Source organism: Hypanus sabinus, chromosome 6, assembly GCF_030144855.1.
Source record: "Hypanus sabinus isolate sHypSab1 chromosome 6, sHypSab1.hap1, whole genome shotgun sequence".
NCBI classification, from domain to species: domain Eukaryota; kingdom Metazoa; phylum Chordata; class Chondrichthyes; order Myliobatiformes; family Dasyatidae; genus Hypanus; species Hypanus sabinus.
In genome coordinates this window covers 68,206,662-68,224,135 of record NC_082711.1, presented here as the reverse complement: position 1 = coordinate 68,224,135, position 17,474 = coordinate 68,206,662, and the positions used below count along the sequence as shown (strand labels likewise).

At 40.3% G+C, this 17,474-nt stretch overlaps 1 protein-coding gene across 1 annotated transcript in view; it reads right to left on the bottom strand.

Annotated features, from left to right (window-relative positions):
- LOC132395560 (raftlin-like) overlaps window positions 1–17,474 on the bottom strand; it is a 90,705-nt gene that overhangs the window by 23,933 nt on the left and 49,298 nt on the right. The window contains exons 4-5 of the mRNA XM_059972349.1: window positions 11,664–11,772; window positions 2,877–3,450 (exon numbers count right to left, since the gene is read on the bottom strand). Coding sequence (XP_059828332.1) covers window positions 2,877–3,450; window positions 11,664–11,772 — 683 coding nt within the window. The remainder of the gene's footprint in view (window positions 1–2,876; window positions 3,451–11,663; window positions 11,773–17,474) is intronic.

The following is a 17,474-nucleotide window of genomic DNA, read 5'->3' as shown; positions in this document are numbered from 1 at the left end:
TCTCAACCCTGAGGTCAGACTGACTGGCCTATAGTTTCTTTTCTTCTGGCTCCCTCCCTTCTTGTAGAGTGGAGTGACATTTGCAATTTTCCAGTCTTCCGGAACAATTCCAGAATCTAGTGATTCTTGAAAGATCATTACTAATGCCTCCACAATCCCTTCAGCCACCTCTTTTAGAACCCTTGGATGTACACCATCTGGTCCAGATGACTTAACTACTTTCAGACCTTTCAGCTTCCCAAGCACCTTCTCCTTAGTAAAAGCAACTACACCTACACTCAATTCTGCCCCAACACTCTTGAATTTCTGGCATACTGCAGGTATCCTCCACAGTGAAAACTGACATAAAATGTACTTAAGTGCATCTGCCATTTCTTTGTGCCCCATTGCTACCTCTCCAGCATCATTTCCCAGCAGTCCAATATCTGTTCTCACCTCTCCTTTACATTTTATGGATTTGAAAAATATTTTGGTATACTCTTTTATATTATTGGCTAGCTTACCCTCAAATTCATCTTTTCTCTCCTTAGGGCTTCTTAGCCGCTTTCTGTTGATTTTTAAAAGCTTCCCAATCCTCTAACTGCATACCAATTTTTGCTATATTCCATTACCACTCTTTCACTTTTATGCTGCCTTTGACTTCCCTTGTCAGCCATGGTTGCCTCATCCTCCTTTTAGAATACTTGACTACTTACAATGTTTCTTCATATTTGGGATGCATCTACCCTGCGCCTTCTGTATTGCCCTCAGAAACTCCAGTCATTGCTGTTCTGCTGTCATCCCTGCTAGTGACACCTCCCTATCAATTCTGACCCCCCACTTTCTCAAACTTCTGTAATTCCCTTTACCCCACTACAATATTAATATATCTGACTCTTCTCCCTCTCAACTAAGAGTAAATTCTATCATATTATGATCACTTCTGCCTAAGGGTTCCTTTACCTTAAGCTCCCTAATCAAATCTGATTCATTCTACAACATCCAATCCAGAATTGCCTTTCCCATAGTGGACTCTACTTCTAAAAGGCCATCTCATAGGCATTCTACAAATTTTCTCTCATGGGATCCAGCACCAATCTGATTTACCCAATCTACCAGCATATTGAAATCTCCCATGACTATTGTAAACTTGCTCTTTGTACACACCTTTTCTATCTCCCCTTGTAATTTATGTCTCACATTCTGGCTATTGTTCAGGGGCCTCTAAATAACTCCCATCAGGGTCTTCTTACTCTTGCAGTTTCTTAACTCTACCCACAAAGATTCTACATCTTCTGGTCCTATGTCACCTCTTTCTAAGGATTTGATTTCATTTTTTACCAACAGAGCCATCCCACCCCACTGCCCACCTATCTGTCCTTTTAATACAATGTGTATACTTGGAAATTAAGCTTCCAACCATGATCTTCTTTCAGCCATGACTCAGTGATGCCCACAATGCCACACCTGCCAAACTCCAGAGGCACAACAAGATCATCTACCTTATTCTGTGTGCATTCAAGTAATAACACCTTCAGACCTGCATTCTTCATCCTTTTCAATTCTGCCCCCATGTTTTATTTCAACTTATCCCAATTTTGCCCTGTCGTCTGCCTGTCCTTCCTCACAGACTCACGACACACCACACCTACTTGTATACCAACTACCCCATCTCAGCCCCATCACTCCAGTTCTCACCCCCTTGCCAAATTAGTTATGATATAACAAAGAACACATGCTGTGATCTGGTTTGAATTCTAAATAGAGGAAGGGTAACAAACTGACAACACTTCTCTTTTTGCTCTATTAAGGCTAAAATTCCTAATCTAAAAATGCTATCCAGGTCACACTCAGAATTTAATCCATACACTGCCACCGGATCCAGTAAACATCAAAACAGTAACTGGTGGCTCTCTCGAACAGCTTGCTCAGGAATGATGGCCTGAATGGCTTCTTCTGTTATTATCACACAGTGGTTCATCAATTGAGATTTGATTCCAATGCTGCATAAGAGAAGCTTTCTCACACAAAATGCTGGAGGAACTCAGCAGGTCAGGCAGCATCTATGGAGGAAAATGAACCAGTATCCTTCATCAGTCTTAAAGAAGGGATTCTGCCCAAAATGCTGGCTGTTCATTTCTCTCCATAGACTTTGCCTGATCTGCTGAGTCCCTCCAGCATTCCCTGTGTGTTTTCCAGAATCACGGGTGTCTCAGAAGTTGCTTTCTGCCTGTTTTCACTGGCCTTTGAGAGCTAGATCCCCATTATTGTACAAGGATGCTTACCCCGCCAAAAGCAAAATACTGCAGATACCTGAATACTAAAATAAAATCAGAATAACTCAGCAGGTCGGGCAGCATTAGGAACGGAGAGAGTCCAAACCTCAGATCAATAGATATCACCCTCTCTGTAAGCCACCTCTCTCTAACATTTGGAGTTTGGACTCGGTATGGGGAGTGGTGCTGTGAGGTGGGCAGAGGACATTGGGTGGAAGGGTTTGCAGATGGAGTAGCACAGGAGAATTGAAGGGAAAGCCAAGAGTGAGACTGACCAACAACTGTGTGATCAGAATAATGTAGGCACAGAAAAAAAGTGCTTATTTGTGGCTCTGTTAACTAAAAAAAAAGTGCTTAGCTTGGGAAAATGTCAAAACAGATTTAGAGAAAATAAAATAAATGGTTATTTGGCACATCACGCATATGAGGTCGGATGTTTGATTTGCTGATGCCCTCACTGTATTATATGCATTTAGTTCCGAGAGTTATTAAAGAAGCCTGTACACGCAGACTGATTTCAACATGAGATTGTTTAACTAAGAATGTTATAAAATCTTGGATAAATGATCTTGGATAAATATCTTGCAGGGATTGAAACAGAATGTAATAAACACAGCTCACCCACAACATTCCTCTGTCTGATCCCTTCAGCCAGTCCTTGCTTTGAGCGCACCTCCTGTTTTCTGTCATTGGCTCCACGACATTCTGTAATTGGCTTCCCCTCAGTGAACTCATTTGTTGCTGTTGGAGACTGCTCCCCCACAGCTGTCCCCACAGTATGTAGGCCATCTGCGGCTTCAAGTCCTGATGCTTCCGCTGGTGATGAAGCATCTTGTTTATCAGTAACGATGTCGTCTACCTCACTACCAGCTAAGCTTTTATCCTGTATCTGGCTTTCATCTTCTTGATATGTCTGACTCGTTATTTTTAATGTTGGCTGATCATCAGCTTTCTCTTGACATTCAATAGCTTGGGCTTCAGATTGGGATCCCTCACCAGGTGGCCCTTTGGAATCCTGACTCGACGCAAGTTTATCTCCATTATTATCACTTTGCTCATCCTTTTCAGCTTTATTTTGATTCAAAATACTGTTAGCTGCTGACACTTCTTCAGACCTTTCCATTGAATTTGCTGTGGAATTTTGATACAGCACATGTCCAACAAATCGTGAGTCTTTCTTTGACTTTTCTTGTACCTGGTTATTAATCAGAAAATAATTACTCAACTTTAGAAACTTTTTAAAAAATCATCCTTTTCCCCTTATTTTCTTCTGAAGACACTAAGTGTTTTATGTTTAATCCATTCCATGTCTGAGAACAATTGTCCAGCAACTGAAAATCAGGGGAGGGAAGACCCAGGCCCTGATTTGAATGTGCTAGAGATGGGAAAGGGGGAGAGGTCTTACATAGCTGAGCAGCTCCTTGGAGCACAATAACAGTTATAAGACCACCTCACAAAATCGCTCCCATGCTTGGATGAACAAATATCTGCACAGCTGATTTCATCATTATTTTGAGAATCAGCCCATAACTTCTGCTGGACTAGTTATCAGTGAACCAGTGGTGGTGCAGCTGGTTTGCCCTTCTTTCGATATAGAGGCATCAAGTGGATGTCAGCAAGCCAGTCAACTGCAATGGATCATTGCCACTTCCAACTGAGTTCCTGAGTTACTCATGTTCAGGATTATTGGAGAAGAACAAGAACTCTGCATGACATTCTCTTCCCTTGGCGGAAGACAACTCTACATCTCAGTACCTCTAGCTGAGATCAGCTAATTCCATACAGGTTGGATGTTGAACCTGAATATTTCAGTCTATTTGTTTCTAGTCTAATCAAGTCACCCATTTACCAATGAAGCACTGAACAATTAGTGATTCCTTGGTTATAATATAGAAACATAAACTGCAATGTTATGTAACATTAACAGGTTTCCAATAATCTTATTTAAATCAAATCTGCCTGTCGAAAGATCATAATGAACTTTTAGTTCATTTAGTCATCTATTAGACAGATTACTTTCAATCAAAACAGTATGCAAGAACTGTACTGATGTATTTTCTAATTGAAAAGATTTGACATTTTATTGAGTATCTGAATAGTTTTAATGTATAATTTTTGTGTAATGGAATGTCAATGTTATCATCAGTGATAACATAGACATTAAACAACCAGACTGAAGATTGTGGGTATCGGTGCCAGCCATGGAGAATCATTGTCCTTTCAGCCTCATTGCTCAGACACTGAAACACTGCAAGCATGGGGCATTCAGGGATCGGATGCTGGTTCACATGACTTTCCCTCTCTGCCATTAGGTTCAGCAATGAGTCTGTGTGTGGTTCCAGCATGGACTGAACTGAGAACCCTGGTGCACTGCACATCTGGGCCCTCAGTAGTGTCTGCTACATCCACTCCAATGGAATGCAGATCTTAATGGAAAAGGAAAGTGAAGATCATTGCTGATTTCCCTTAATGAATTAGTATTAATGTTTTAAATAAATTACCTCAATTAAATTTATTTACAAAATTTTATTTACTTATTATCAACAATTAAAATTTTTACAATTATCCCATGCTCATGGAACAGCAGCAGTGATTTAGACCCTACATTATTTCTTATCCTGATTTCTTTAATGATAATTATCAAGTGAAGTAATTAGCCAACCCGTTGCTGCCACTTCCTACTCAGCAGGAAGGGTTGAAGGATCAAAGCTATTTTCCCTCAATCCAATCTCACAAAAGAAACACTTTCCAAAAATGAAAATAAAGGTTCTTCCTGTCTCGAAGATCTATTTCCTGTCATGACTGAGGTGCAAGCTGCAGATCACTGGAGTTCAGTCCTCCTGCAGTTTATTTTCACTCATTAAAACACACTCACTCTAATACATGGAGAGACAACACCTCCCTTGTAACAGGGTACTTGTTGGATCCCTAGAGAACACTGAAGAATTCCTCTGATAACACTCTCCTGAAATAAAGGAAGAGATTAATAGGTTCTTGATTGGTAAAGGGGTTAAGGGTTGTGGAAAAAAAACAGCTTAAAAAAGGCCATGACTGAATGGCAGACCAGACTTGATGGGCTGAATGCCCTAATTCTGCTCCTGTATCATAGGGTCTTCTGGTCTTTGCTGATTGTTAGATTTGAAATATAAAGGACAATACTTCTAAAAGAATATTGAGGAACGACTGTGTCAGTGAGTTAGACCAGTAGGAAGAGTATAAGAAGAAGACAGCTTTATAGAGTGGGCACCAGAGAAGCAGGCAACGGACTAGAGGTAAACAGAGTAGGAGGGCTTTGGCTCCACAGGGCTTCGGTGATAATGGGTCGAGGTGAGGTAAGTTACCTGTGAAGAACAGAAACAGGAAGTATGTCTGTGAGGCCAGTGTTCTGTACTGGGTGTCAGATGTGGGAAGTCCGGGAGACTCCCAACCTCCTGGAAGGCTACATCTGCACCAGGTGTGTCAAGCTGCAGCTCATTAGGGAATGGGTTAGGGAACTGGAGATGCAGTTTGATTACCTGCGTCTGGTCAGGGAGAAGGAGGAGGTGATAGAGAGGAACTACAGGCAAGAAGCCACAGCAGGGCCTCGAGATAAGTGGGTAACAGTCAGCAGATGAAAGGGCAAGAATCAGATACTAGAGAGTACCCCTGTGTCTGTATCCCTTAATAATAAGTACTCCTGTTTGAGTACTGTTGGGGGAGGGGACAGCCTACCTGAGGGAAGCAGTAGTGGCCGTGCCTCTAGCACAGAGTCTGGCCCTGTGGCTCAGAAGGGTAGGGAAAGGAAGACAATGGCAGCAGTGATAGGGGACTCTATAGTTAGGGGTCAGACAGGCGATTCTGTGGATGCAGGAAAGAAACTCGGATGGTAGTTTGCTTCCCAGGAGCCAGGGTCCGGGATGTTTTTGATCACATCCACAATATCCTGAAGTGGGAAGGAGAACAGCCAGAGGTCGTGGTACATATTGGTATCAACGACAAAGGTAGGAAATGGGAGGAGGTCCTGAAAACAGACTACAGGGAGTTAGGAAGAAAGTTGAGAAGCAGGATCTCAAAGGTAGTAACCTCGGGATCATTGCCGGTGCCATGCAACAGTGAGAATAGGAATAGAATGAGGTGGAGGATAAATGCATGGTTGAGGGATATGAGCAGGGGGCAGGGAATTAGATTTCTGGATCATTGGGACTCTTCTGGGACAGGTGTGACCAGTACCAAAAGGATGGGTTGCACTTGAATCCCAGGGGGACCAATAACCTGGCAGGGAGGTTTGCTAAGGCTAATGGGGAGAGTTTAAACTAGAATTGCTGGGGGGTGGAAACTGAACTGAAGAGATGGAAGAAGGGGCTGTTGTCTCACAAGTAGAGAAATCTTGGAGACAATGTGAGAGGGAGGATAGGCAGGTAATAGAGAAGGGATGAGCTCAGACTGATGGTTTGAGATGTGTCTATTTTAATGCAAGGAGCATTATGAACAAAGCGGATGAGCTTAGAACGTGGATCAGTACTTGGAGCTATGATGTTGTGGCCATTACAGAGACTTGGATAGCTCAGGGACAGGAATGGCTACTTCAAGTGCCAGGCTTTAGATGTTTCAGAAAGGACAGGGAGGGAGGCAAAAGAGGTGGGGGTGTGGCACTGTTGATCAGGGATAGTGTCACAGCTGCAAAAAAGGAGGACGTCATGGAGGGATTGTCTACTGAGTCTCTATAGGTGGAAGTTAGAAACAGGAAGGGGTCAATAACTCTATTGTGTGTATTTTATAGACCACCCAATAGTAACAGGGACATTGAGGAGCAGACAGGGAGACAGATTCTGGAAAGGTGTAATAATAACAGGATTGTCGAGATGGGAGAGTTTAATTTCCCAAATATTGATTAGCATCTCCCTAGAGCAAGAGGTTTAGATGGGGTAGAGTTTGTTACGTGTGTTCAGGAAGATTTCCTGACACAATATGTAGATAAGCCTACAAGAGGAGAGGCTGTACTTGATCTGGTATTGGGAAATGAACCTGGTCAGGTGTCAGGTCTGTCAGTGGGAGAGCATTTTGGAGATAGTGATCACAATTCTGTCTCCTTTACCATAGCATCGGAGAGGGATAGGAACAGACAAGTTAGGAAATCACTTAATTGGAGTAAGGGGAAATATTAAGCTATCAGGAAGGAACTCGGAAGCATAAATTGGGAACAGATGCTCTCCGGGAAACGTATGGAAGAAATGTGGCAAATGTTCAGGGGATATTGACGTAGGGTTCTGGATAGGTATGTTCCAATGAGACAGGGAAAGGATGGTAGGGTACAGGATCCATGGTGTACAAAGGCTGTTGTAAGTCTAGTCAAGAAGAAAAGAAGAGCTTAGGAAAGGTTCAAAAAACTAGATAATGATAGAGATCTGGGAGATTATAAGGCTAGCAGGAAGGAGCTTAAGAATGAAATTAGGAGAGCCAGAAGGGGCTATGAGAAGGCCTTGGCAAGCAGGATTAAAGAAAACCCCAAGGTATTCTACAAGTGCTGTATGTGAAGAGCAAGAAGATAGGACATGAGAAAATAGGACCAATCTAGTGTGACAGTGGAAAAGTGTGTATGGAACCGGAGGAGATAGCAGAGGTACTTAATGAGTACTTTGCTTCAGTATTCACTACGGAAAAGGACCTTGGCGAGTGTAGGTAACACTTACAGTGGATTGAAAAGCTTGAGCAAATAGACATTAAGAAAGACGATGTGCTGGAGCTTTTGGAAAGCATCAAGTTGGATAAGTCTGTGGGACCGGATGAGATGTACCCCAGACCACTGTGGGAGGCAAGCAAGGAGATTGCTGAGCCTCTGACAATGATCTTTACATCATCAATGAGGATGGGAGAGGTTCCTGAGGATTGGAGGTTTGCAGATGTTGTTCCCTTATTCAAGAAAGGGAGTAAAGATAGCCAAGGAAATTATAGACCAGTGAGTCTTACTTCAGTGGTTGGTAATTTGATGGAGAATATCCTAAGAGGCAGAATTTATGAACATTTGGAGAGGTATAATATGATTAGTAATCAGCATGGCTTTGTGAAGGGCAGGTCGTGCCCTACGAGCCTGATTGAAATTTTTGAGGATGTGGCTAAACACATTGATGAAGGTAGAGCCGTAGATGTAGTGTATATGGATTTTAGCAAGGCATTTGATAAGGTACCCTATGCAAGGCTTATTGAGAAAGTAAGGAGGCATGGGATCCAAAGGGATATTGCTTTGTGGATCCAGAACTGGCTTGTCCACGGAAGGCAAAGAGTGGTTGTAAACGGGTCATATTCTGCATGGAAGTCGGTCACCAGTTGAGTGCCTCAGGGATCTGTCTGAGACCCTTACTCTTCTTGATTTTTATAAATGACCTGGTTGAGGAAGTGGAGGGATGGGTTAGTAAGTTTGCTGATAACACAAAGGTTGGAGGTGTTGTGGATAGTGTAGAGGTTACAACAGGACATTGACAGGATGCAAAACTGAACTGAGAAGTGGCAGATGGAGTTCAACCCAGATAAGTGTGAGGTGGTTCATTTTGGTAGGTCAAATATGATAGCAGAATATAGTATTTATAGTAAGACTCTTGGCAGTGTGAAGGATCAGAGGAATCTTGGGGTCTGAGTCCATAGGACACTCAAAGCTGCTGCGCAGGTTGACTCTGTGGTTGAGAAGGCATATGGTGCATTGGCCTTCATCAATCGTGGGATTGAGATCAAGAGCTGAGAGGTAAATTTACAGCTATATAGGACCCTGGTCAGATCCCACTTGGGGTACTGTCACCTTGGAGTTCTGGTCACCTCACTACAGGAAGGATGTGGAAACTATAGAAAGGGTGCAGGAGAGATTTACAAGGATGTTGCCTGGATTGTGGAGCATGCCTTAGGAGAATAGGTCGGGGATTGAGTGAACTCGGCCTTTTCTCCTTAGAGCGGCAGAGGATGAGAGGTGACCTGATAGAGGTGTACAAGATGATCAGAGGCATTGATCATGTGGATAGTCAGAGGTTGTTTCCCGGGGTTGAACTGGCTAACACAAGAGGGCAATGTGCTTGGAAGTAGGTACAGTGGAGATGTCAGGGGTAAGTTTTTTTACGCAGAGAATGGTGAGTGCGTGGATTGGGTTGCTAGCAACAGTGGAGGAGGCAGATACTATAGGGTCTTTTAAGAGACTCCTGGATAAGTACATGGAGCTTAGAAAAATAGAGGGCTATGGGTAGCCCTGGGTAATTTCTAAAGTAAGTACATGTTTGGCACAGCATTGTGGGCCGAAGGGCCTGTATTGTGCTGTAGGTTTTATATGTTTCTATGCTTCTAAAACTTGAAGCACATAATGCATAATAAGAAGAAGGATGATAATTTACATTTAAAAAAAATTTAACAAAATACAAACATGTATATAATCAGGAAATTTCTGCTATTTCAGTTGCTTCTTAGGGCATTGACACGGAATATTATGTCCAAACAGTTGTTTCTTCACTAGCACTGCAAGGAAAGGTTTAATCGCAAATTACATTATTGTATTTTTTCTTATCTTCAGGAGGAATAATTTATTTGGTTCACAGCCTTTCCCCTGACTCACAAAAGGACTTTTTTAAAAATAATAGGATATGGTCCTGGTAAGCAGCAGGATAAGGAATATCAAATTATATCCCAACCATAAATAAAAATAAAACAACTCCTGTTATTGTGCTTTTCTAGCCGTATTTTGAACATAAAGCACATAATTACAAAGAAAATTATTTTAATGGACGTAAATATAAATGTTAAATAATTACCAGTTACTATGTTGATTAACATGCAATTACTATAAATTATGGTATCTTTAAGTCTGGAGAAATAATAGCTTCTTTTATACTGCAGAATACTTAAGAATATCTCTACACTGAACCAGGGGGCAAAAACAAAAACAGACCTATATCTTGAATTTCCATCTGTACTTTGAATCCATAAAACTGATCATAGAAAGTAAAAGTTATTTTATAAAATAGACTGATATATGGATGGTAACTATAATGATTATCATACAAATAACTATAGATGATACTCTCCTCAGTCTGGGAATATTCTGAAGCTCCTTTTGCAGTACAGAATAAAAGTTGATTTCTTTAGATCACAAGTTATTAAACATAAAGGACAACAGAAAGTACTGTATAAAAATGAGTATAACATTGCTTTGAAGTGTATTATTTCAGTATTATTTTAAGCTTTTTACATGAAAAAAAGGGACTGAACTGACATGCAACCAGCTCTAATCTGGTAAATTGCAGTGTGTTGACTTCATTCCCAGAGGTGCCACAGTTGCCATGTTGTGGGACTCTACTTGTGTTTTTATTGCCTAATCCCCAGAGCCTCAGTGTCAGAACACTTTGGGTGAGGAGAAAATCACTGCTCAATATACTGTTCACTGATTTCTGTTCAGAAGGCCCATTGTGATCCAAATGGTGTTTGTGGAAAGTGAACACCCCGTCAATTGCAGTTTGGAGAGGACTTGAATTACATACACTGAATGCCCAGCAAAAAAGAAATGTGGAAAGGATAGCCCGTGATATCAGACGGTCAAGTGATCTTATACTCGAACATCCTGTGAGAGAACTGTAGCTTCAGCCTCCATGGAACCACTGTAGCAGAACCTGACTTTAGGTGCTTTCCATCGATGACTCACTGGAAACTGCCTTAACGCCCTGCTAACATTGCATCATGCTTTAGTCAACAAGTTTGGAACGGAGATGCCCACTGTTCCCATTCCGGAGTGGCTTGGGTTGAAGCACAATGCAAATCCTTTTGTGATATTCAGGAAGAAAACTCTTTAACTCTTATCAGTCAAAGCAGGGCCTTCCAAGTGGATCAAGCACGCCATTGTACATCTATCTTCTTCTGTAATCTGTCACATTGATGTCTTCTTCACCTGAGGGCTCTGCAGCAGAAGTTCTGTGCATCTTCACTCTCCTATGAGCTGACTCCTGTACAGCTCTGTCATTTGGTGGAAAGCAATTGACATGAAACATTGATTCTATTTCTCTTTTCACAGATAATGCCTGACCTGCTGTGGCTCCAAAGTTTCCTGTTTACTTTCTGCATGTTAGTAGTTGGAAATTCTCTGGGGCCCCATTTTAAAATGGAACACTAATTGTATCAGAAGAATATCAGAATTGCTAGTGTATTTTTGAGATTACATCTGAAACTAATCAGAGCTTCAGCAGATGAAAAATGATGGGAGGAATAAAGGGGAAGTTACATTACATAATTGAAGGCTTTAAATGAGGATGGATAGCAGCCACATGCTCAGAAATTACTGAGTTCCTATTTTGAAGCAAATATCTGCAAAAATGCAGATTGTGATTATTACTATTGTGTTATTTGTTGCATGTCAACAATGCCAAGGCTTTTAAGAAAAGTCAAAATGAAGGATTATATTCTTACTTTTTGCAGGATATCTTCTAGTCCTTTGGAATTAACTGGTTGGTTAGCCAATAAACATAGATCCACTTCAAGGCTGCCTGGTTCTGTCTTGGCACTATTCTCTTCAGAGCTGGAGAGATTGTAGAACAATAAATTTAAGTTAGCACAATCTTCGAAGACTTAGTATCGTTGATTTACTTCTAAAAATATTTTATTCACTCAAGGATTAATGATTATTTTATTTATTGCATACAACCACAAATTACCTTCTAAAGAAGACTTGGTCCAAAAAAAAGAGCAACCTTTGCACCAACAGACAGGAGAATCAAGCCACACAGAATAATGCCTTTAGAACATTTGTTGTTTTTAAATAAAATGCTTTTAAGACTGGGTGTCATGATTTTGTTCGCTCTCTGTGATGTTCACACGTTCACTTCTCTTTGTAATAATGCATGTTTTGCAAAAGCAAATTGAAAGGACAGAAGTTTCATATCTGAACATCATAATTCTTTGTTTTAAAATCTTATGCTGAAATTATTTTTCAATTATGCTATCAGCCAAAGGGTTTTGGCCCAAAATATTAACTGTAATTATTTTCCATAGATGCTACCTAATCTGCTGAGTTCCTCCAGCATTTTGTTTGTGTTGTTTGGATTTCCAGCATCTGCAGATTTTCCCTTGTTTATCGGTTTAAAATGTTTTTGATGGTCTAAATCAGCCTAGGTGCAGCCACTGGATCTGAAGATGCCAGCCATTGCTTTTTAGGATGAATAGGCCCTAAGTACCTAAAGGCAGACTGCAACACACAAACTATAACGTAACCCACTGCTACTGAGTTACAACCACTAAAACAAAGGTCCTGTCACAAACGTAGGGTCTCAACCCGAAACACTGACTATCACTTTGCCTCCGTAGATGCAGCCTGACCTGTTATGTTCTTTCAGTAGTCTGGTTTTCACTGAAAAAAGATACAGATTATTCAGGGATTATAACATAAACTTTGTTTTATGATTGTTCCTGTTTCTATTATAATTACATTTGCTGATTATGAATAATATGACAATATGTACTGAGCATCTTCTTGCCTTTCACAATATGGCAAATTGTGGATAACTTTGATAATGAGGGACTTACTCCATCTTTTTAAATGAAAAAGCAAAGGTAATTGAAAAAGAAATAAACCTTACGTACATCTGATTATTTAACTAACATTAGCAATGAGAAGCACTAGTTCAATACTACTAATAGGTAATACTGTTTTAAAGCTTTCAGAATCAGAATCAAGTTTGATGTCAGTAATATTGGTCATCAAATTTATGGCAGCAGGAAAGTGCAGGCAAAACAAAGTAGTGAAAGTTACAATAAATAAATAAATAAATAATGTGAAAGAAATAGTGAGGTCATGTACAAGGCTTCATGGACTGTTCAGAACTCTGATTTAGCTTATACAGAAGTATAAAAATGCTGCATTTAGCAAACAACAAATTGAGTGGAACACAGTAAACAAAGGAAAACTGTGTTTACAGACGTGTCTTTCCAACATCTTAACAGTAGCCTTTGTTCTACTGCAGAATTTTCCAAATATGTTTCACTTTATATAAATTCACATCAACACACACTAACGAGAAGAGGACTTAAGAGGATATTCAAAATTGTGACCATGCACAATACTACAAGCTTTTGACAGTCTGAGTCATAGAGTAAATATTAAGAATTAAATGAAGCTGCAGCTTTATCACAATCTATTATTTACAATTTTAGTCATTGCAAAACTATTGGTGTAGTTTTCTGTCCAATAAAACCGATATATTTTTGAGTTTTTCATCCAGTTGCCTTAGTGACAGCGCACTTGGCAGTATTAGAAATTTGTAGATTGAAGCCTAATAGATGGAGGAGTTAGAGGAAAGGAGATATTGCACAGATAAAGGTAGTGTTTCTTCAGTACTGAAGGAGGGTAGTTTAAAAGGCTCCCCAGATTAGGTCATGTGGGTAGAGATTAGAGACTAAAACTCTGTTGTCACTTTGTTTATTATACAGAAAAATACTACAGCACAGAAACAGGCCTTTGACCCACCTAGTCCATGTCAAACTGTTCTTCCTTCTAGTCCCATCAACCTTCACCTGGACCATAACCCTCCATACCCCTCCCATCCACATACTGAACCAAACTTCTCTTAATCAAACCCATATCCACAACATTCACAAACTTCTGCTACCCTCTGAGAGAATATGTTTCCCTTAATTTTTAACATCTTAAGGTTCCTCTTAACATTTCACTTTTCACTCTTAACCAATGTTTTCTAGCCTCGCTCATCCTCAGTAGAAAAAAGCCTGCGTGCATTTACTCTATCTATATCCTTTTTAATTTTATATCCCTTTATCAAAACACCCCTCATTCTCTTATATTCCAAGGAATAAATCCTAATTTGGTCAACCTTTCCCTATAACTCAGGTCAAGTCCCAGCAGCAACTTTGCAAATTTTCTCTATACCCTTTTAAACATCAGTATCTTTCCTGCAGATAGGTGGCCAGGAGTGCACACAGTACTCCAAATTTGGCCTCATTAATATCTTATACAACTTCAATATAACATCCCAACTCCTATACTCAAAACTCTGATTTATGAAGGCCTAATGTGCCAAATACTCTCTTTACAACCCTATCTACCTGAGATGCTACTTTTGATAACTATGGATCAGTATTCCCAGATCCCTCTGTTCTACCACACTCCTCAGTGCCCTACCTTTCACTGTGTAAGTCCTACCTTGGCTTGTACTCCCAAAATGTAACACCTCACACTTGTCTGCTTTAAATTCCATGTCATTTTTCAGCCCATTTTTACAGCTGGTCCAGGTCCCACTGCAAGCTTTGATAGCCTTCCACTATGCCCATAATCTTGATGTCCTCTCTAAAGTCAACAGGAGATACAAGAACGAACGTGAAGGCAGATATCAGAGAGATGTGATAAAAAACAGGATTATTGTATTGCATTTTCAATTTCACATACATTAACTGGATTGCCTTAGTACTAAATTCTTAGAATTTTTGAGTTGTGTCCAGGAGAGATTTTTTGTTGCAGTGTTTAGACAGACCAATCAGTAAAGGAGCATTACTGGATCTCATCTTGGAAAATGAAGCTGGTCAAGTTGGGAAGGTGTCAGCAAAAGTTAATTTTGAAGGTTGCTACCATAACCCCATATATTATGAAGTGACTATGGAAAAGGCCAGAGATAGAACACTTACTGTACTAAAACAGAGGCAACTGAGTGTATGTTTGTGGGCTTCTGCTGCTGTAGCCCAGGCACTTCAAGGATCAACATGTTATACGTTCAGAGATGCTCTTCTGCACATCACTCTTCAGCTACTTCTTTCAGACCAGTGTAACCCACTTGGTCTAGGTAACTTAATTAACTTCAGATCTTTCAGCTTTCTAGACCTCCTTCTTAGTCATAGTGACTTATTCACTTCTGTCCCTGACACTCTTGAAGTTTTGGCATGCCTCTGGTGTCTTCCAAAGTGAAGACTGATACAAATGACCAATTCAGTTTGTCTACCATTTCTTTATTCCACATTACAACCACTCCAGCATCACTTTCCAATTGACTGATGTCCATTCTTGCTATCTTGGACTCCTTATATACCTGACAAAACTTTTCATATGCTCTTTTATATTATTTGCTCGCTTACCTTCATATCTCATCTTTTCTCTCCTTATTGCTTTTTTAGTTGCCCTCTGTTGGTTTTTAAAGCTTCCGGATTCTCTAGCTTCCCACTAATATTAGCAATATTGTGTGCGCTCCCTTTTGCTTTTGTGCTGTCTTTGCCTTCCCTTGTTAGCCATGATTGCCTCATCCTCTCTCTAGAATACTTCATCTTTGGCATAAACCAATTCTACATCTTCCAAATTACTCCCAGAAACTCCAGCCCTTACTGCTCTACTGTCATCCCTGCTAGCAACCCCTTCCGATCAACTTTGGCCAACTCCTCTCTCATGCTTCTGTAGTTCCTTTCACTCCACTGTAATACTGATACATCTGACTTTAGCTTCTCCCTCTCAAATTGCAGAACGATTATCATATTATAATCATTGTCTCCTAAAGGTTCTCTTACCTTTGTTCAAATCTTGTTCATAACACAACATCCAATCCAGAATTGCCTTTCCCCAGTGGGCTCAACTAGAAGCTGCTTCCTTCTCTTGAGACTCAGCACCAATCTGATCTTTTCAATGTATTGAAATCTACCATGACTGTTATAATGTTGCCCTTTTTACATTCCTTTTCTACCTACCATTGTTATTTGTACCCCACATCCTAGCTACTGTTAGGATTGTACATTTCTCCCACAAAGGTCTTTTTGCTCTTGCACTTTTAAGTTGAAGTATATCCTCGTCTGACAAAAGAATGTTCCTCCAAACCATGGTACACATAAACCAAATTATTAACATAAATAAGTTAATAAACATGATTCAAAGTGCATGTAGTATGCAGTACAGATGAACAGTAAACAATGAACAGCTTGCGGTCCTAGTGATGAGACCTCAGTAGAGTTTGGGTATTCATTAGTCTCACAGCCTGAGGGAAGAAGCTGTTACCCAGTTTGGCAGTCCAAGTCCTGATGCTCCTGTATCTCATTTCTATTGGTAGTGGGTCAGAGATTGTGGGATGGGTAGTAGGGTGGTAGGGATCCTCAGAAATGTTCTTAACTTTGCACACAAGTGCTATGTAACGGGATTAGTATGAAAGGATGTCCATTTGGGTCAGTGTGGAAGTTAGGGCCATTTTCTAGCTTTTCAATTTTATGATTCTAAAATATTCATCAGAATGCATAGTTAAAGCTGATAATGTAATGCTGTATTGAGGGATTGAAATATTATTCGGGTTGCTCTGTTTTTAACAAAGCATTAAACTCCATCTGTCTATCCAAACACATGAAAGGAAATCCATGATCTCTGATTCAAACATGGTGCATGGAGTCCACTTGGGCCAAATTCACAGATTTATTGGTCATTTATAGCATTGCTTTTAGAGGATATTGTCCTGTGCCACGTCCCCGTTGAACTTGCTTCCAGAAATCACTCTAAAGACTTTCTAAAGGATGTGACCAGCATCTTTCTTTAAGACACAAATAAATAATCAGGATAAGGAACAGGGCTACAAGATCATAAAAATATGTGCAGAAGAGTAATCTTGCACAAATGTAGTAAAGAGCTCAGCACCACAAACCCTGGAACCATGAATACAGTAAATTCCACCTAAAGAGCAGTATGTGTCTCAGACAGACTCTGAAGCAAAAATGTTACTCATTGTGTTGAAGTGTAAAAGTCTAAATACAGGAACTTATGTCTGCTTAACTTGCACTGAGCGTTCTGCTCCCTCCGTAAAATCATAACATCTCACATGGGTTCGTTAACTTAAAGATAACTAATTGGAGTCTTCTGTTTTTCTGCTGCATAAACAAGACTTTGAAATACTATTGTAATCTGCTTGCAGTACATAAACTACAGTTCAGGCATCAAAATGCAAGTTAAATGTTGTGCAATTATGATGCCATTTGAGAGTATTAGGCAGGAACTAAGGAGAGTTAATTGGGAACAGCTGTTATTAAGCAAGACCACATCTGACATGTGGAGGTGTTTAAAGACCAACTACACAGAGTGCAGGACTAATATGTTATAATGAGAGGTTAGGACAATGATGGCAAGCCAGGAGAACCTACGAAGATAAGAGATGCTATGAATTTAATCAGGAATAAAAAGTAAGTATGCACTCAGGGCCACTGTACCTCCTGTACTTAATAGAGTGGGTACTGAGTGTACACCCATGGTCCCCTGCT